Source organism: Corythoichthys intestinalis, chromosome 4, assembly GCF_030265065.1.
Source record: "Corythoichthys intestinalis isolate RoL2023-P3 chromosome 4, ASM3026506v1, whole genome shotgun sequence".
NCBI classification, from domain to species: domain Eukaryota; kingdom Metazoa; phylum Chordata; class Actinopteri; order Syngnathiformes; family Syngnathidae; genus Corythoichthys; species Corythoichthys intestinalis.
In genome coordinates this window covers 12,629,493-12,650,327 of record NC_080398.1, presented here as the reverse complement: position 1 = coordinate 12,650,327, position 20,835 = coordinate 12,629,493, and the positions used below count along the sequence as shown (strand labels likewise).

General features: G+C 37.4%; 1 protein-coding gene and 1 pseudogene across 1 annotated transcript; both read left to right on the top strand.

Moving 5' to 3' along the window:
- The first annotated feature begins 345 nt into the window (after nucleotides 1-345).
- On the top strand, nucleotides 346-13,728 carry LOC130914877 (serum paraoxonase/arylesterase 2-like). The gene is made up of 9 exons (XM_057834445.1): nucleotides 346-521; nucleotides 604-674; nucleotides 746-801; nucleotides 5,734-5,896; nucleotides 7,048-7,174; nucleotides 8,591-8,794; nucleotides 8,875-8,956; nucleotides 9,076-9,204; nucleotides 13,083-13,728. Exons 1-9 carry the CDS (start codon nucleotides 445-447, stop codon nucleotides 13,242-13,244), a joined length of 1,071 nt encoding a protein of 356 aa, XP_057690428.1. The 5' UTR covers nucleotides 346-444; the 3' UTR covers nucleotides 13,245-13,728.
- A 4,167-nt stretch (nucleotides 13,729-17,895) lies between these two features.
- Nucleotides 17,896-20,631, top strand: LOC130914182 (serum paraoxonase/arylesterase 2-like; annotated as a pseudogene).
- Nucleotides 20,632-20,835: the final 204 nt, after the last annotated feature.

The following is a 20,835-nucleotide window of genomic DNA, read 5'->3' as shown; positions in this document are numbered from 1 at the left end:
AATCCTTAAAATAAATGTTCAAAAGTTATCGTTTAAACAATAGTCATAGTAAAAAATAATGCATGCAGTTGAATTATTGATTTCCTGTTTCCTGTTTGAAAATTTGATACGTTCGAGTAAATTTGAACTGTAGGAAATTCTAATATTCAAGTAGGAACGTAAAGAAAACAAACAATGTTGAGACTCCTGAATGCATATAACACTGGGCGGCAAAATACAATAATTTACTGTGGATCTTAAGTCCTGCTCTTCAATGCAATTAAACATTCCGATCGGTGTTTCTTGCATGGGGTTTTCTCACCCAGCAGACCTTGAAGGCAACTGGCTCCTCTGCAAAAAGGCACACCCGGTATGCTTTGCTCGCAGTGCATGTTAGAAAGTTCACAAAGTTTGTAGCACTGACTGTGCAGAGTGCAGACATCAAACCTGCCGTGCGGATTAAACATGGGCAAGTGTGGCTTCATCGCAATTGTTGTAGCATTGTTATCTGTGCTACTGGGGGTGAGGATAGTCAATTTAAGGTAACATCTATTCCACTTATATTCCATTCAAACATGTCGGCGATATGAGCTCTTTCCTATCTAACATTATTTGTAAACAAAGGAAGAGGGCCCTCGCCTCTCGAGAGCTGGTCAACAAACACCTCCCCAATTGTGTACCACTGAAGAGTCTGAGTAAGCAAACTAACATCAATTTCCACTCTTAATTCCGCAAGAAAAAGATAGTTAATGTGTTCTTTTGACAGATGAAGGTTCAGAAGATATCACTGTGTTTGGGGATGGACTAGCGTTCGTCAGCACTGTAAGTATCTGATCTGAATGAACAGGTAAAAGGATGGATGCACTGACACAAATTGATTGGGATAGATTCAGTGTTGATGTGGTGACTTCAAACACAAAGTGCAACAATGATTAGAAACTCCAAGACCTGGGGTCAACGATTAACGATTTTAGAGCTGTCCCAAACGACTAATTTCCTCCCGATTAGTCAGCCGACTGTTTTTACGATTAGTCGACTAATCTAATATTATTTTTATTTTATTTTTTATTTTTTTATTTTTTTAACTACTTTAATAATGAAATTTTTGTTCAAGCTTATTAATTCACAAAAAACATTTTGGAACACCTAAATTCTTTATTAACGTATAAATAAATAACATAAATACCAATAATAAATCACAAACAATGAGGTCAAATGCTGCTGGCATTAACTAGTGCAATAAAATGTAAATGGAAACACTGTGACTGCACCTCTTTGACAGGAGTCAAAACACTTCTTACTCTTTTTGTGGTATGTCATTGTCTATATTGTTCTAAATATTAAAAATGAATTGCAATGTCCCGGACAACCATTTTCAGAATAATTTGTGTGAGTTCAGATGCTTTTTCTGGTGTGCATTAAACATTTTTGGGGATGGGAAAAACTGTTCAACTTTTGTTTGTTTTAACCTGAAAATAGATCAAGTAGAGGGCACACTGAAATATTGCCACAATTATTTTGAATGAAAGGCACATATACCCACAGTAACAAAAATTAAATATATAGTATAAATTTTATAGTATACTACTACATGTAATACTTTATAATATTAAGTAACTAACATTAGTGCAGTCATGGATTACAGTCAGCAGGCCAGTGCTGTTCCCATATACATTTTTATTATGTATTTACAGGATATATGTATATATTTTCCCCAAGTGGGAGCTTCCATGATCCTAATAAATGTAATAATAATTTGAAAAAAAATATTATACAATTATGTTATACATGTATTAACTATTTTATTAAATAAAAATGCACGTTGATACGACGCACATAAAGGCAACTTCCATTAAAAAAATCATTAGAAAGTTGTATGGACTTACAATCCGCTAGCTTGTTGTTTCTTGTTGTCTTCGAAAATTACACTTGGGTGACGGCGCTTCAAGTGTTCGTTCATAGCCGACGTGCTACCGTGGTATGTGAGCTCAGATTAGCAAAGAGTACACAAAGTGGCACCCTCCATATTTTCCTTGAAATAATTCCAGGCTCTGGCTATTCTGGTCCGCTTTTTTGGCTTTATGCCGCTTTCATGTGTTACCAATTCTGCCCTTTTAGGTAATTGGCAGTGTTTTCAACTCCTCGCCATAGTGAGGAGTGAACCGGCGGTTCACTTGGCTCGTTGTCGTTGGTTCGTCAGATTTCCTCCTCAGGAAGGCGGCGGCGTGCATAAAAACACCGAGAGGCGTCGGATGGCTCTTTATGGATACTTTTATTGACCACAACAAAAACGTGGGGGATGCCAACTCCGCGCTACCCACGCACTTTTCCAACTCACCGCTCTCGCTCCCTCTCTCTCGCTCGCCCACTTTTCTTCCTCTTTGCTCAATCTGACAATGCTGGTCACATTGAAATAACAGCGGTCCCCTTGGGGGTGCCAGTAACAACTGCTTGCATCGCGAGCGCCCGCCATTCTAAACTTTATCCGCATGTAATTTTTTTTTAACCCGTCATTACCCGTCGACGGTATGTTTTGCCCGTCGACGTATTCATGTCATCGATGACGTCAACAACGTCGACTAGTCGGGACAGCTCTAGACGATTTATAGGGCAAGTGAATTCAGTATCTACAGGATATTTTTACTCAAACCCATGAAGTCCTGGCATCCACATACTGTACGTAGACAGCACATTGTGTCATTGTAGGCAACAATATTAACACTATGTATAGGGCTGCAGCTATTGATAATTTAAGTAATCGATTAATCTATCAATTAGTTCGAGTAATCGGATTAGGAACATTTAATGCGTTGCAAAATCAGTTTTTGGAGATTTCTTGCCAAGATTGCACCTTCAAAAGAGCATTAAATGCAAATAAAAAATGAAATTCCCGAGTGTTTTTTCAAACTGCAGAATTGCACTTTTATTTCACTAAACTATATACAGTATTATGAAGTCTATGACTAGAGCTATAAATGCATTTAAAACTGAATGAAAATACCTGAACTTAGCCCCAAACAGTGTGTTAAAAAAAGAAATAATAATACTAATAATAAATGAGGATCGAAGTACAACAAAAGAACAATCGGCTAACTTGCATAGCAAAAATCTACATCTCTAAAATACTAATGTTATTGTTTACAATGCTCTTGTCAAATCGTTCAAACACATATTCCCACATAAAACTCCAAAATATACGTCTTAACTAAATAACGAATGCATAAACAAACATATTAGCTCAAAGAAAAACATACCTAATGTTGCACTTAACAGGGAGCAGCTGGATCCAGCCATGTTAGATGAGTTATATCAGTGCTTTTCAACCGGTGTGCCGCAGCACACTAGTTTGCCGTGAGAGATCGTCTGGTGATAAATTATCCAGTATTGCATTTTTTTTTTTTTTTTTTACGTCGTCAGTCGGAGTTGCAGTAGGAGGGAAGGAGTAGGTACTATAAGGTTTCGGTCATGTGAAGATGAGAGAGGTATTGCTCATGTCGCGTTCAAGAACTGCTCGGATTTCTAGCAATCAGCCACCTTGCTGTCCGCAACATTGTGGACCCCAGAATGTCTATTTTACATCATTTGATTAGACTCGTCAAGTGTCGATATACACAAAACTGTCCTTTCCATTTTATCCATACGTGACGACCATCAATCCTTTGCCTGTATTTTATTCTAACACATCGTCAAGGAGAGCAAGGTGGCTGATGGCTAGAAATCCAAGCAGTTATTGAACAAGACATGAGCAGCTATCCAACAGCGCCATGGTGCCAAGTAAGCTTAAACGTCAGCTCCAAATGAAACACACGTAGCTTCAAAGCAGGCGATGTCCTATTTTGTTCGCCTTCGTGAAAATAGAGAAACAGGCCACTTTTTTGAGAAAAGCTATGAAGGTAAATGAGAAAGCCCTAAACGCCAGTTACCTTGTTGCTGAACTTTTTGCTAAATCCAAAAATTCCCTCACTGTGGCAGAGACATTAATACTACCTGCCTGTAAAGCCATTGTCAGCAAGATGCTCGGCCCTGATGCGGTTAAAGACATTGCTAAAGTCCCCCTGTCTGATAGTTTTGAGTTTTTCAAGCTTAACTGCTTTAAAAAAAAAAACAGATAAACTGAGAGCTGTTGAAGAAGAGCTTCTAGTATGTCTTTCTTCAATTCCTGCCAGGATATCGACTTTGTGTTCATCTAAACAGGCTTAACTTTCACACTAAGTATAAATATTGATAAATTATTTTATAAATAAATATACTGTATAGAAAGTAATTTTGGAACATTTTTGGTTTTTGGTGTGCCGCAAGATTTTTTCCAATGTAAAAACGTGCCATGACTCAGAAAAGGTTGAAAAACACTGAGTTATATCATTTTCATTGTCGCCACTAGAGGACAGTTTATCCATCCAAATGAATAAAACCTAATGCAAACACTTACAAAACAAACCATTCCAACGCCACTCTAACTAAACAAACCTTCAAAGCAGCATAATTTGATTCAAAGCTTTTTTCTAATCCAATTTTTCGAGTCAATCAATTAATTGTTGCAACTCTACAAATGGTCTTACATGACACAAAATGTGATGTCCACGTATGTCAACTCCAGGTCTCAAATATAATTATATTCTAGTTCATTATTGTTGCCCTATGGTGGGTTTAGCATTCAGTAATTAACAGCACATTTATTAGTACAGTGCAGGGTGGCTGAGGAACAATTAGCACCTGAATCATAATTTGTATGCTTATTACTGAACACGCCATGGAAAATCCACTAGCACAAGTTCCGCAATTTAGAGACCAACAATTGTAGAAGCTCAGACTTAAAATTTCTGATGTGGATTAGTTTCACAGTTGATTACAACGATGCAGGAATGAACACTGTTGACAGACCATTTATTGTTTTGAACCAGCATCACCTATGCTTATATTGAACATGGCACGGGCCATAGAAGTTGAGTTTCAAAATATTTGTGTTTCCTCAATTATGAACCCTGCCAAATCAAAAGATATATTGGCAATAGTTTATTCATTTAAAGCAACACTTGGTAACTTATCAACCTTTATAAAATATTTTCATGACATTTATGATGATATGTCGACTGACAACTACTTGAATGACACCACTTTTATATCTTGAGGGGGTCTGTATTGCTCTCACTGGCACTAATTAACTTTGAGGAGGGTGCCAAGAACTGCCACGCAAAAAAAAAAAAAAAAAAAAACAACCTACAAATGTGCTGACTGCTTTACGGCATATGTCGCTTCCCCCTTTCATTATAAAGCTCAAGAATAAACATTGGCCCGGCTTTCTCGCGCTGGCGTGACGAATCCCTCTCCGCCCCATACACACACACGAAATCATCAAGCTGACGAGTTCCGGTTTTAGCCACACAGTTGCTAAAGGTCAAATGCTATTGTTAAGCCACAACTGGATTCATTACCTTATTACTATTCATCCTTCACACAGCCCTGGAGACAGAAATGTTGTTTTATTTATCTTCAGGTGACCGGGACATCATGATTTTACGACACTGTGCGGGTGTGCGCTAGTCCTCATGGGAGATGCAGTCTTCCTTAAGGCAAAACACTATCGCTTTTGTCCACTGGCGTCGCTAAAATCGACCAAAACTTACCTAGTGTTGCTTGAATACAGAATTATCTCTATTTCCTAATCATGGGAATTAAAGAACACTTTGGCTCATTTCTTTAATCAAATACCAAGTCAGTCATCAATTTTGTCTTCAATCGTTTTGTTGTTCACAGGGTCTGAGTTATCCTGGAATGCCCTCTTCAGACGCTCCCGGAAAGCTCTTTCTCCTTGACCTGAAAGACTCTCGGATGAAGCCAGCGGAGCTGCGAATGCCGAGAAATTTTGACCTTGAGACATTCAACCCTCATGGCATCAGTGTCTACACAGACCCAACTGGTAGGAGCAGTCCTGCTTTGAATTCTCAAAGATTAAAGTAGTAGATTTATCTTGAACACAGCAGCAGTTTTTTTGTTTTTTTTAGCATGGGTGTTGATACGTTAAGCATGTGTACAAACCTGTTACATATCAACAAAGCTTTAACGTAGGTGTGTCCTTATTATTTCCAGTACAATATACTGTAGTACAGCCCTGTGTTCACCTTCCACTTAATCTGTTAGAGATCCCCTTTTACACTTTAAAACACGGTTGACACTAGAGGTGGGAATCTTGGAGCACCTAACGATTCGATTACGATTACAATTCAGAGGCTATTATTTGATTATAAATTGAATATTGTCCGCCCCCAACCCGAAGCTATTAGGTGCGTTTAATGTTTCGTAAATTAGTTACAAAAATCCTCTCAGGCTTAAATAAACTACTATTTCAGTATCAAGTTAACAGTTCAAAATAGTAAATAAAATACTAAAAGTCCCCATTCTGTATCAGCAGCTTTAAACTACATTCAATTAATTCAATGATGTGAATCATATGAATCATACGTTAAAGTTATTAAAATTGCTCCCGATATTCCATAATTTCCTTTTGTCTGCCTTCGGCATGTGAAAGTTTTAAAACTGTTTCATCATTTAAAAATAGATTGAAATCAAGATTTTGCCGATTTAGGAACATTTTAGATAAAAAGTTAATTAGGTTCGCTTGGAAGGTTCGCTCCAACAGCCATCCAGAGAAGTCTACTGCTTTAAGATGGCGGCTGTTTACTAACGTAGGCGAGTCTGTCATTTCGCATCTAGTTTTCTATCCCTGTGATAATGCCGCCGAGTCTGTCATTTTGCATCTAGTTCCATATACATGTGATATCTACCGTAGCATTATGTGGGCGCAGTTTGTAGCGGCTGTCGGCTGCAGTCAGGTATTATTGTTTTTTTATCTAGGAGCATGAGTTTAGCATGATGTTTACTCCGTTCCTCATTGCGTCCCGAAGACCGCACTGTGTTTTAGTTCCGCTTTACTTGGTATTTCGGAATTTGGATGTTTGTGAATCATTTTCGAATCTTCCACTGCCGAATCGCGAATAATCTAAGAATTGGAAATTTCGCACATCTCTAGTTGATACTTCACTCTAACACAATGCTTTATCTTTTTTTCAGATGGCGCAGTGTACCTTTTTGTCGTGAATCATCCTCACCTCAAAAGCCAAGTAGAGTTATTTAAGTTTGTTGAAGAAGAACTCTCCCTGTTGCATATAAAGACCTTCAAACATGAACTTCTTTATAGGTACACTTTTCAAGCAAGTTTTCAAGAAATTATATATATATTAGGGCTGTCAAAATTATCGTGATAACGGGCAGTAATTAATTTTTCAAATTAATCACGTTAAAATATTTGACGCAATTAACGCACAAATGCCCCGCTCAAACAGATTAAAATGACAGCACAGTGAAAGGTGTACTTGTTGTGTTTTTCGGAGTTTTGCCGCCCTCTGCTGGCGCTTGGGTGCGACTGATTTTGTAGGCTTCAGCACCCATGAGCGTTGTGTAAGTAATTATTGACATCAACAATAATGGGCTACTAGTTTATTTTTTGATTGAAAATTTTACAAATTTTATTAAAACGAAAACATGAAGAGGGGTTTTAATATAAAATTTCTATAACTTGTACTAACATTTATCTTTTAAGAACTACAAGTCTTTCTATCCATGGATCGCTTTAACAGAATGTTAGTAATGGTAATGACATCTTGTTGATTTATTGTTATAATAAAGAAATACAGCACTTATGTACCGTATGTTGAATGTATATATCCATCTTGTGTCTTATCTTTCCATTCCAACAATAATTTACAGAAAAATATGGCATATTTTATAGATGGTTTGAATTGCGATTATTGCGATTTATTAATTTTAAAGCTGTAATTAACTCGATTAAAAATTTTAATTGTTTGACACCCCTAATATATATATATATATATATATATATATATATGTGTGTGTATTAGGGCTGTCAAATTTATCGCGTTAACGGGCGGTAATTAATTTTTTAAATTAATCACGTTAAAATATTTGACGCAATTAACGTACATGCCCCGCTCAAACAGATTAAAATAACAGCACAGTGTGATTTCCACTTGTTACTTGTTTTTTTTTTTTTAGTGTTGTCGCCCTCTGCTGGCGCTTGGGTGCAACTGATTTTATGGGTTGCAGCACCATGAGAATTGTGTAATTATTGACATCAGCAATGGCAAGCTACTAGTTTATTTTTTGATTGAAATTTTATTAAAACGAAAATATAACTTGTACTAACGTTTATCTTTTAAGAACTACAAGTCTTTCTATCCATGGATCGCTTTAACAGAATGTTAATGTTAATGCCACCTTGTTGATTCATTGTTATAATAAACAAATACAGTACTTATGTACAGTATGTTGAATGTATATATCCGTCTTGTGTCTTATCTTTCCATTCCAACAATAATTTACAGAAAAATATGGCATATTTTATAGATGGTTTGAATTGAATTAATTTTTAAGCTGTGATTAACTCGATTAAAAATTTTAACCGTTTGACAGCCCTGATATATATAACAAATATAGCTTCAGAATCTATGATCAAACAAACACATTTATGAGTGAATATAATGCATCAAATCCTTACTTATAAATAGTAACGATATATTTTCTTATTTTTTTCTAGGGTGAATGATATTGTGGCTTTGGGAGTGGATCGTTTCTATGCCACCAATGATCACTATTTTTCACATGAAATACTTAAAACATTTGTGGAGCCTCTTCTGTGTCAACCATGGACTAACGTTGTGTATTACAGTGCAGAGACAGTTAAAGTTGTCTCTGAGGGATACTACTTTGCCAATGGCATCAACCTGTCACCAGACAAAAGGTTGGTGAGTTTTTTTAAGAGTGTATATTCTTGGTCATAATTGTATTGGTTTCAATTATTTATCATTTGGTTGTAAATAGGTATATATATGTGATGGATCTACTTGACCAAAATGTGCATGTGTTGGAGAGGAAAGAAGACAATGCATTGGCCTCTGTCAAGGTAAATATGTGCAAAATCTAGAAGACGAATTGACTTAATTTTGATGAACAGTAATAGCTTCAGAAAGAAAATTTTACTGGGAGATGTTTATTGATAATTTTGTCTTTTGATGTCAACAGGCCGTAGCTGTGGGCTCACTCTGTGACAACATAGAAGTCAACCCTCAAACAGGTGACCTGTGGTTGGGCTGCCATCCTAATGGATGGAAACTTTTGAAATATGACCTTAACGATCCACCGGGATCAGAGGTTTGTATGCTAAAATAACAATCAACTCAATTCACAATATCCATTCATCAATTATAATCAATTTAGAGTCCCTGACAAAAGTCTTGTCGCTTATCCTTTTTGTAGAAACAATTGCTAATAACTAGGGCTGTCAAAATTATCGCGTTAACGCGCGGTAATTCATTTTTTAAATTAATCACGTTAAAATATTTGACGCAATTAACGCACATGTCCCACTCAGAAAGTATTCTGCCTTTTGGTAAGTTTTAGAGCAAGACATTTTGTGCTGTCCAACAGCGAACTCTTGTGGTCGCTTTGCGACATGGTTTATTGTTTTCTTTCCAGTTCATTATGGCTGCACGACGTCTCGGGCTAATAATGTTGTGCTTATATGATCCTTGGACAAGATTTGTCCGTAAGTATGGTTGTTGTAAAGAATGTACATATTATGTTAGTAAGCGAAATGTTATATTTTTTGTATGAGACGCTTTTTGTTTATGCTTAGTGAACCTGTATAGCGTGCTAAGCTAACGTTGTTGCTAATGCAATGCTTGTGTACTTTTTTTTTGTAGTTTTACGACGGTCTAAAGAGGACAATGGTTTGAGGCCATTTTATTAATAAATCGGATGAAAAAGGAAGAAGTCTAATTATTAAGGCGTCGTTCACTAGCTGTCTAGCTTTGGAAAAAGTAGACGCTTCGGAGTGAGGACAGCATAGACAGATTTAAATGACAGTGGAGTGAAATGCCCACTACAGTCCTTTTGTACCGTATGTTGAATGTATATATCCATCTTGTGTCTTATCTTTCCATTCCAACAATTTATTTTACAGATTATATATATATATAATTTACAGAAAAATATGGCATATTTTATAGATGGTTTGAATTGCGATTAATTGCGATTAATTATGATTAATTAATTTTTAAGCTGTAATTAACTCGATTAAAAATTTTAATCGTTTGACAGCCCTACTAATAACCTGACTTTTAATTATTCAATTGGTTTCAGAAATGGCTCATATGAAAGCTAAGACCCTCCCAAATGATGTTGAATGTACAAAAATATATTTGTTTCACTGAAAAAAGATTTATCATTTAATGAAGATATAAAGGTCAAATTTTGGCAAGACAAAAGTTTTGTCACCTACAAAAAGTAGTGTAAAAATTAAGGGTGTAATGGTACATGTATTTGTATTGAACCGTTTCGGTAAGTGGTGCTCGGTTCGGAACGGAGGCGTACTGAACGAGTTTCTGACATAATGTAACCCTTACTTTTCGAGGCTGTGAGTCGATCGGGTTACAGTTTCTTTGTAAAGATTATATTTACTCCGTCTTCTCTACTATTATGAGGACCAACACAGTAGGACAGTATAACCCAGAAACGTCAACGGCGCGACAACGCAGCCGCCGCGAGAACATAGTGAAACGTGGGTGTTAAAGTCAATCAGCCAATGCACACCGGTCTCAGTGCGGCCGCGTGTTAGACGCGTCCCAGAAGCGGCTCAACACGACGCACGCGAAAAGAACGGCAGAGTTTATTATTTGACGCGAGACGCGACCGGCCTGCGTCAATACTACTACCGGTAGCTAGGATCGGGCAGAACGGAAGTGTAAAAATACGGTGGATCCGGTCGATTTTCAACCTAATATGCAACCGTAATCCACTTTTTGAGTCCATCAGATCTCTTGAGTGGCACAGTTGACTTGTCTTTGTTGATTTACTGCTGTCTTCTCTGCTATAATAATAACCAACACGGCCCCATGTTCAATACAAAACCCTCCTACCACAACAAAACAAGTAGGAACTAATATTCACATAGGAACTAAAGTTAGAAAACATAAAATATACAATATAAATGAATACTATATCACATTTCTAAAGTATAAACACATAATAAAATGAATAATAGCCCATTTAAATAAAATAAATTGAAATTAGCTAAAACACCTGTAATGAAATAATAAGGAAAAATACACAGATCCTACTTACACAAATAAATTTATTAATTTCTGTTTGGCGCTTTGACTTTAGAAAACCACCAATAAAGATTTTGAAAACCGTTCATCAGATTAAAAAAAAAAAAGATTCATTGGGGCATTTCATTTGTAAAATACATGTTAAAATCTTTGTCAATGGGATTGTTTTTCTCTTTAGCACAGGACTTCTTTTTTCTTCTTTCTTTCAGAAAGAAAGCTGACCAATATGCGGGGTCTGAAAGGCAAATTGTTGTTGGATTATCTTTAAATACCCGCTACTTTTTTAGCGGAATTCTATATTTGTATAGGCTAATATTCCTATTGTGGAAAGGTGTGTAATAAACAACTAGCACATTTATATTTTGCATTTTGTTTTCTTACTGTACCGAAAATGAACCAAACCGTGACCTCAAAACCGAGGTACGTACCGAACCGAGATTTTTGTGTACCGTTACACCCCTAGTAAAAATTGAACAAAAAATGTACTTCAAATACAAAAATACGTTACATAACATAAACTAATTTAGTAGTGGTGCTGTGAGATCCAAATTTAATATTTTGTATGACTTCCATGGGCTTGAAAGACTGCATCCATACGGTTCGGCAAGGATTCATACAATTTATTGATGAAGTCATCAGGAACATCAGAAAAAGCAGTCTTGCATGCCTCCCAGATTCATCAACATTCTTGGGTTTCATCTTCCATGCTTCCTCTTTCATCCTACCCCAGACATGCTCAATGATGTTCATATCTGGTGACTGGGTTGGCCAGTCCTGCAGGGTGTTGATCTTCTTTGCCTTGAGGAACTTTGAGGTAGAGATTGAAGTATGCGATGGACCACCATCCTGCTGCAGAATTTGTCCCTTTTTATGTTTAGGAATGTAAGCGGCAGCTAAGATTTGTTGATATTTCAGACTTTTTATGTTGCCTTTAACCCTGCAGATCTCTCGCACATCTCCATACCGGATGTAACCCCAGACCATGATTTTTTTTGAGTGAATCTCAGATCCATGTGGGCTCCAGTAGGTCTCCTGCAATATTTGCGGCGACTGTGGTGTAATTCAATGGAAGATTCATCTGAAAAATCCCCCTTTTGCCACTTTCCCAACGTCCATCCTTTTGACAGGCTGTGGGCCTTGGCAAATGCCACACGTTTTTTTAATTGTCTGCACCCTGAGAGATCTGCAGAATGAAATGTCAACAAATCTTAGCTGCCTCTTACATTCCTAACCATAAAAAGGGACAAATTCTGCAGCAGGATAGTGCTCCATCGCATACTTCAATCTCTACCTCAAAGTTCCTTAAGGCAAAGAAGATCAAGATCCTCCAGGACTGGCCAGCCCAGTCACCAGACATGAACATCATTGAGCATGTCTGGGGTAGGATGAAAGAGGAAGCATGGAAGACTAAACCCAAGAATGTTGATGAACTCTGGGAGGCATGCAAGACTGCTTTCTTTGATGTTCCTGATGACTTCATCAATAAATTGTATGAATCCTTGCCAAACCGCATGGATGCAGTCCTTCAATCTCATGGAAGTCATGCAAAATATTACATTTGTATCTCACAGCACCACTACTTAATTCACTTATGTTATGTAACATATTTTTGTATTTGAAGTACAGTTTTTGTTCAATTTTCACACTACTTTCTTTAGGCGACAAAACTTTTGTCTTGCCAAAATTTGACCTTTATGTCTTCATTAAATGATAAATCTTTTTTCAGTGAAACAAATATATTTTTGTACATTCAACATCATTTGGGAGGGTCTTAGCTTTCATATGAGCCATTACGAAACCAATTGAATAATTAAAAGTCAGGTTATTAGCAATTGTTTCTACAAAATAGGTAAGCGACAAGACTTTTTTTCAGGGACTGTAGTAATTTATCATAACTCCTACGACGGTTGTCTCCTCCAGGTCATCTGCATTAAGAACATTCATTCAGAAGAGCCTGTGGTGACACAGGTATATGCTGATGATGGTCATGTAATTATGGGCTCCTCTGTAGCTACGACTTATGCAGGAAAACTGATCATTGGGTCAGTCTTCCATAAAACCTTGTGCTGTGATTTAGACTAGGCAATGGCGCATGCAGCTTACAATACAGCAGGAGACACTAGTTGAATTAGAGAAGTAGAGCCAGACTGGTTTTAATATGCACTTATTATATAAGAAAGAAAAGCTTTATTGCTGATGGTGTCACTCTGTAAATATGTTTGTTTGAGCTCTGAAGTCAACACTGCATTCATCTTTGGTGTCTGTTAAGTTTTTAAAAGCTGTATTAGATACGTTTTGTTTCATATTTTTATACGGTGATTAAGCTTACGCATAGACTTGGCTTACGACTGATCTATTTTGACCAAAGTCTGGTTAAAACTAACCTGAATGGTTAATGTCAGCAAATACTTGAGAAAGCTATAGTAACCTATGGGTGGATGGATAAAAATGTTTATACATTATTGTATATTCAAACACTAAGGAAATGTTTTGGTCAAAACTGAATAATGTGAAACCAGAACCTCTGCGCAGAAATAAAAGGTTTTCGAATTATGTTTGGTGCGTTATTGTTAATACTCTTATGATTTCCAGAGAGGAGTTTCATTCATTTCGTGAAAAGGGACTGCACAAAGGAAACTCAAAATATTACAAACACAGACAAACCTTTAATATAATTTGAACACATGGACATTAGCCTTTCTTTTAATTTAATAAAGTCATGTCATTTACTAAAATGAAACGTTTTGTTATTTTCTTAATTGTCACCATTCGTATTTCAAGATAGATGTTCACATTTAATCTGTGTGATAAAATCAGATCAGTGTAAGTATTAACTTGCTCATGCTTTGATACTCTAAGTCAGACATGTCCAAAGTCCGGCCCGGGGGCCAAATGCGGCCCGTGGTCAAATTTCATCCGGCCCCCAGCCTCTGTCATAAAATCAATAACATCTGGCCCGCACACAGACTTATTAAATTTGGTCAGCAGTATTGCTACCAGCATATGAAGTAGTTTACACACTAAATGTTGCTCCTCATTCACCCATTAAAAGGCAGCAGCACTCTAAGCAACATTACCCCGTGTGACCCTTTACTTCCAATTTTCTAAAATGGCGACAATCAACTAAAAAAAGAAAGTTGACTGCGGCGGCCGACGCTTCAAGGATAGGTGGAAATTGGACTATTTCTTCACTAAAATACGCAACAACTATGTCTGCCTCATTTGCAAAAAGACAGTCGCTGTTTTTAAAGAGTTCAATGTGAGGCGATATTACCAAACAAGAGATTCTGACGTGTACAACAAGATTACAGGGAAGATACGCAGCGAGAAATTGAAGCAACTAATAGCTAGTTTAATTTCACAGCAGCAGTATTTCGCAAGAGCTCGAGAGTCGAAAGAGAACGCCACAAAGGATAGTTGCGAAATTGTTGAAATTATTAATTTAAAAAAATAATAAAGCAAATGTAACACCCAGAATGGCTTGCTAACATTTGCTTAAATATATTGTTCTACGTAAATGACGTCAGCCAACGTCGGCCCCCCACGTTTTTACCACACCAAATCTGGCCCCCTTTGCAAAAAGTTTGGACACCCCTGCTCTAAGTGTTACTTTCTTATGCCACTGTATGTTGCATTTTAAGTTCTATGGTTATCTAAAATTTGTCTTAAAACTTCCTATTTTTCAACTTCTGTGTCACGTTGTTCATTTTTATTTTACAGCATAGTAATGAACTAATATAATACAACATCATATACTGTAGTTAATAAAGGTATAATATCAGCTAATGACATGGGTTTTTTACTATTCTGAAATGTGTTGTCAAAAATACTGTAGAAATTAAACTGCATTCAATTTCACTATTTACATACAGTAAGTGAAGCAAAACCATCTAAACTCTGTTCTTTTACGGTTCTTCAATTGTTCTGCATCTTGTCTATCTGAATGGAGAGCCCAGGGAGTGTGGCTTGTGTTGATAAGAGGCAGCCGTTTTTTTTTTTTCTCTTGTCAAAAAGGTCATGGTGGGATCTTTGAATAACGCCTTGCCTTCGGTTGCCATAAACATCAGACTGCTTGTAAAGTTTTATTTAACTTTAAACATGAGAAAAGTTGGATTGATCTCACTCATTGTAGCTGGGGTAACTTTCCTGCTAGGGGAGAATAGCCAACCTAAGGTAATTAATTCCCATTCCATTCTGTGGCCTAACTTAAAACTTTTAGCAGGAAGATGTCTCTCAGTTCTCGGGAGCTGGTCAAGACTAACTGTGTGGCGCAAGAACCCGTGTAAGGTTTATTTCAAAGTTAATGTACTGTAAATACCATAATTTTCGGACTATAAACCGCTACTTTTTACCTCATTTTGAATCCTGCGGCTTATAGTCCAATGCGGCTTATTTGTTGATTTTTATGTGTTAATAGGTAACACTATATTTCACAGCGGCATCATAAGACTACTACTTATTTACTTTTTCACTTATTTCTGTCTAGCACTATCATTGGCATCAATGAATGCTTATGGCAGATGTAATGACAGTCTTATAGGGCCACTGTCAAATTTGTTCCAAAAATAAAATAACTAGCAATTAATGTAACAATTGGAACAGTAACTGAAGAAATAATTAGCACAGAACATGAATTTATATTGTTATTTACATCTGTTGCGCTGCAATGCATGCTAGAGGCATGTTGGACGACAACAGTGATGACAGCAGGTGGCAGCATACGTTGACTGTCTCCTCCAAGGGAGCAGTGATGGCCAAAAGAAGCTTCTTGAAGCAATGAAGCTTTGAACCGGATGGCCTCTAAGCTGGTGATTCAGTTGGTCTTATGACAGTCTTATGATGCCCCTGTCACATGAAGTGTTCCCAGTTAACATGTTTTAGTGTGAATATCCCATAAAACAGTGAGGACGGCTGCGGCTTATTGTCCAGTGCGGCTTATCTATGAATAAATGTTTTCCTGTCAAATTTGGTGGGTGGCGGCTTATAATCAGGTGCCCCTAATAGTTCACAAATTACGGTACATGGTCTTTTATATGGAAGTAAAGAGTACATGGTTTTGCCCCACAGATGGTGTTTTTTTATTTGAAGCAATATTGCCCCTGCATGAGACTGTAGTTAAAAGATCCATTTATTATTATTTTTTTTTTAAAGTTTATCTCGTATTAATTATTTAACACAGAGTATGCATTTAACTTAATGCCAGTTTACAAGGTGACGCTTCGAGAATACGACACATTTCATGCTTGCATTTACATGGTTCCGTCTTGGTTCTGTGTTCATTCGAATGATGTCGCAATTCCGCGTCAAAACGATGTAGTCTTCATGCCAGGCCCGAGAGGGCAGTGCAGTTTTACAAGGTGACAGCCATTGATGCACTTCCTTGACAAAAATCTCAGCCTAGAAGACGACATGCCTGCCCACTCCAACCAATGGCATCCACGCAGTTATTTCCTTTTGCTTCAAAAGGCACAAAAACGCAAACATAACGCCATATTTACTGTTTTAAATGTTTACTAGCAGCGACTGCGTATGCCCAAACTGATGCGTGCAAATGCTGTCATCCTCGGTGAGAGAGCGTTTCATTCATATGATCCTGGAGCCACCCCCGCAATTGAATCATTCCGCTTTGGAGGCCGGAATCAAAAGTTTGCGTCTTCGCCTTCTGTTTTCCCCATCCCTGTGTAAAGGCGAGGCCATTCTGCTACACAATCATTGCGTCTCGGTGTCGCAGCATCACCATGTAAATGGCCCCTTAATGTCTTACAAGTGTAAACAGTCGATTGCAGTCAGGTGCTGCTTGTTTTAGCAGAAACCTCATTGGTTAAACTGTCTGTGCTCAATTGGTTGGAACAAAAACAAAGACCCACAGCGGCCCTTGAGGACCGCTGTTCTGCAATTCCTTACTATTCGACGAAACGTCCTACACAATGCTCAGCGCGCTTGCGCAAGCATCCACACGCATGCAAGTGGCGAGTACTCATTATTTTTGGTTTTATTTAATTTTTTTAGTACCTTTTCATTGCCTCAAAAATACCTTTTGCATGTATTACCCTATCATACTTTTAACCATTGTGTTTTTTTGTGTTAGCTTTGAAGCAGTTGACCACATTAGGCACGTAGCGTATTTAAACCGTCCTTATTTGATATAACTACATTTAAGCATTTTCTAAAGGCATTTTTTTACTACGTTCTGCCTGTATGCATCTAAACAAAACAAATTGAAAGCGCACGGTAGTACTTTGGGTGTCAAATTTGACTCATGTAGACGTTTCACCGATGTAGGAGATTTTGGCAGAACACCGGTTTGGAGACCCTTGATTTAAAGTAGGGTTCACCAAATCCCGACCTCAAAGCCAGCTATCCTGCCATGTTTTCCATGTCTCTCTCCCCTGACACAACTGAATCAAATGATTCTGTCCTCAGAAACTCTGGAGAAGCCTAATAATGATCCTGATTATTTGATTGAGGTGTGTAGGAGGAGGGAGACATGAAAAACACTACAGGAAAAGTAGCCCCGAGGTCGGGATTTGGTGAACCCTGCTTTAAAGGCTTAAATGTAGACTAAAAGTATTTTCTTAACGTGCCACAAGTGGGCACTGATGCACACTATCATTACAATCATTTTTCTGCATTTCATTTTCAACATTTCCAAGGTTTTGAATACCCCAGAATGCCATTCTCATATTTTCCCAGAAAATTCCTTGTCCTTATTCTGAAAAAATAAACAATTGACATGGAACCAGTAGAGCTGCCCATATCAAGGACCTTTGACCTGGAGATGTACAACCCTCATCGTATAGGTGTCCACACAAACCCAATTAGTTCGAGCAGCCCTGCTAAAGTGCATTCATGGAGTTACTCCTTTATCATGAGGCTTAAACCTAATAAGTCTGTAATGTTTTTTGGGTGTCAGAGCACCTATTTGTTCAAAATCATTCTCATCAGAAAAGCCAAGTCGAGTTGTTTATATTTGGTTTGGAAGAACTCTCCCGCCTATGCCTAAAAACCTTCAAACTGAACTCCTTCATAGGTAATGCAAGGCAACACTTTTCGTATTAGTAAATATCTGTAATTTAAGGAGTTGAGAATTCAAATCGCATTGTTTGATGTTTTCCAACCTATTTGTCTTTAGTTTCAATGATGTTGTGGCTTTGGGAGTGGATTGTTTCTATGCCACCAATGTTGATTATTTTTCAGATGAACTCCTTAAAACAATCCTAGAGCCTCTCTGCGGTCAGCCCTGGACAATAGTGTGTATTACAGTACTAAGATGGTCGAAGTGGTCTCTGAAAGATATTACTTTAAAAATGGCATCAACATCTCACTAGAGGTGCACGATAATTATGGTCCGATAATTATCGGTCCAATAATAGGAATTATGACGTCATTCCAATAAATCCGATAACATTATACATTATCGGGCCTATTAATAATATTTTTGGCACGGTGTCAGATTGGGATGTGTGTGTTTGTTTCCAATCCTGTTTTGCCAGTATGCAAAGGTTTGTTACTGTTCTAGTGGCCGTATTTTTCCTTCACTGAGTTATAACCCCGGTAACACACTAGAAACGTCAACGGCGCGTCAAGTGAGTCCAAGTGAGTCCGTGTCAAGTGACCTTAAAGTCAATCAGCAAATGCACACCAGTCGCAGTGCAGCCACGTGTTGGATGTATCCCAGAAGCGCTCAATGCGTCGCACGTGAAAAGAACAGTAAAGTTTATTAATTGATGCGAGACGCGGCCCCCGTGCGTCAATACTACTAGGTAGCATCGGACAGACGGGAAATCACTGGTGAAAAAATACGGTGGATCCGGTCGATTTTCAAAATAATATGCAATCGTAACTTACTTTTCGAGTCCATCAGATCTCTTAAGGCTGTGGGTAGATCGGGTCACAGTATACTTGTTGTTGGTTTACTGCTGTCTTCTCTGCTATAACAATAACCAACACGGCAGGACAGTATCAACTCTGCTTTTAATGTCGGCGCATCAGTACCCCCGTGTTCAATACAAAACCTCCTACCACAACAAAGCAAGTAGGAACTAATATTCACATAGGAACTAAAATTATACAACATAAAATGTAGAATATAAATGAATACTACATCACATTTTTAAAACACAATAAAATAAATAATAGCCAATTTAAATGAAATAAATTGAAATTATCTAAACCACCTGTAATTAAATAATAAGAATAATACACAAATCCTGCTACACATTTAAAATTTATAAATTTCTGCGTGGTGCTTTAACTTGAGAAAAACCATCAATAAAGCTTAGAAAAATGTTCATGAGAAAAAAGAATGATTGAGGCATTCAATTTATAAAATACATGTTAAAATCTTTGTCATTGGGATTGCTTTTCGCTTTAGCACAGGACTTTTTTTTTTTCTTTCTTTCAAAAAGAAAGCTGACCAATACGCGCGGTCTGAAAGGCAAATGGTTGTTGTTTTATTATCTTTAAATACCCGCTATTCTCGCGCGATCTTGCAATCCTTGCATGAACCCATCGAGCCGCTCCACAGACACGCTGCTTGTGAAACGCGTCCTATGGAAATTGACGCTGAGCGTCGTTGGTGCATTATCGCGGCGGAATCATTGACGAGACGTTGATGTTTCTGGTGTGTAATGTTTGTTTTAGATCAGTGCTCATTGTTCAGGAGAACACCTCGTCAATTATATTGACTGATTGATTGTGATTGACTCAAATTGTATTTATTTTAAAAAATCAATATGGGCACTTTATCTGAAGTCGAAATTGTTCTTGTCTTTGTTTTGTTCATTATAATAATGTTCATGTCATCATGAAAATTCTGGTTCAGTCAAAGGAAAATCTATGCTGAATCAACCACTAGTATTTTTTACCTACAGTGTTAAAAAACTCAGGTGAATATACATTGAAAAATTATATATATTATCGGTTATCGTATCGGTATCGGCCTTGAGGAGCAGGAAGTTATTGATATCGGTATCGGTTTCAAAAAATAGTTATCGTGCACCCCTACATCTCACCAGTCAAAAGGTTGGGTTCTTCAATTGTCACCTGTGTGACCAGTGCCTCTATACAATGTTCTTGTCCTATGTAGGCATATCTATGTGACTGAGCTACACGATCATAAGATTCAGTAGAATGAATTGGTCTCGGTGAGGGTAACTTTTGTTTGTTATTTTTTAAATGTACGTACCTAAATTGTGAAAAATGTCAAACATAGTTATATTCAGTGACAGTCAATAAATTTTGTCATCGGTTTGTGGCAGTAGGTTCACTGAGTGTCAACATCGAAGTCGACCCTAAAACAAAATACCTATGGGTAGGTTGTGACCCAAATGGTTGGAAAACTTTCAACTTTGACCTCAAATACCCTTCCTAACAGAACTTAAACTTTCTTTATCTGTATTTATTGGCTTAAGACACTTTGGATTGTAAAGTAAATTAGATGCAATTATCAGTCGTTCTCATTTATTTATTTTTTGCGTCCTACAGGTCAACTGCACTTTGAACATTCTTTTAGAGGAACCAGTAGTGACTCGGACTTATGCTAATCATGGGCTCATCTGTTGACCTACAGCGGGAAACTGCTCATTGGATCAGTGTTTCGAAAAGTCTTATGCGGTAATTTGGAACCGGTAAAAAACAGGACTCGTAAAACTTCATTAAGAAAGACAAATGA

Excerpts from the sequence above, each read along its gene's own strand:
- LOC130914877 (XM_057834445.1), top strand. The coding sequence starts at position 445 with ATGGGCAAGTGTGGCTTCATCGCAATTGTTGTAGCATTGTTATCTGTG. Across the intron at positions 522-603 it reads GTGAGGATAGTCAATTTAAG|GAAGAGGGCCCTCGCCTCTC; the intron begins GTAACATCTATT and ends TTGTAAACAAAG. Across the intron at positions 7,175-8,590 it reads AAACATGAACTTCTTTATAG|GGTGAATGATATTGTGGCTT; the intron begins GTACACTTTTCA and ends ATTTTTTTCTAG.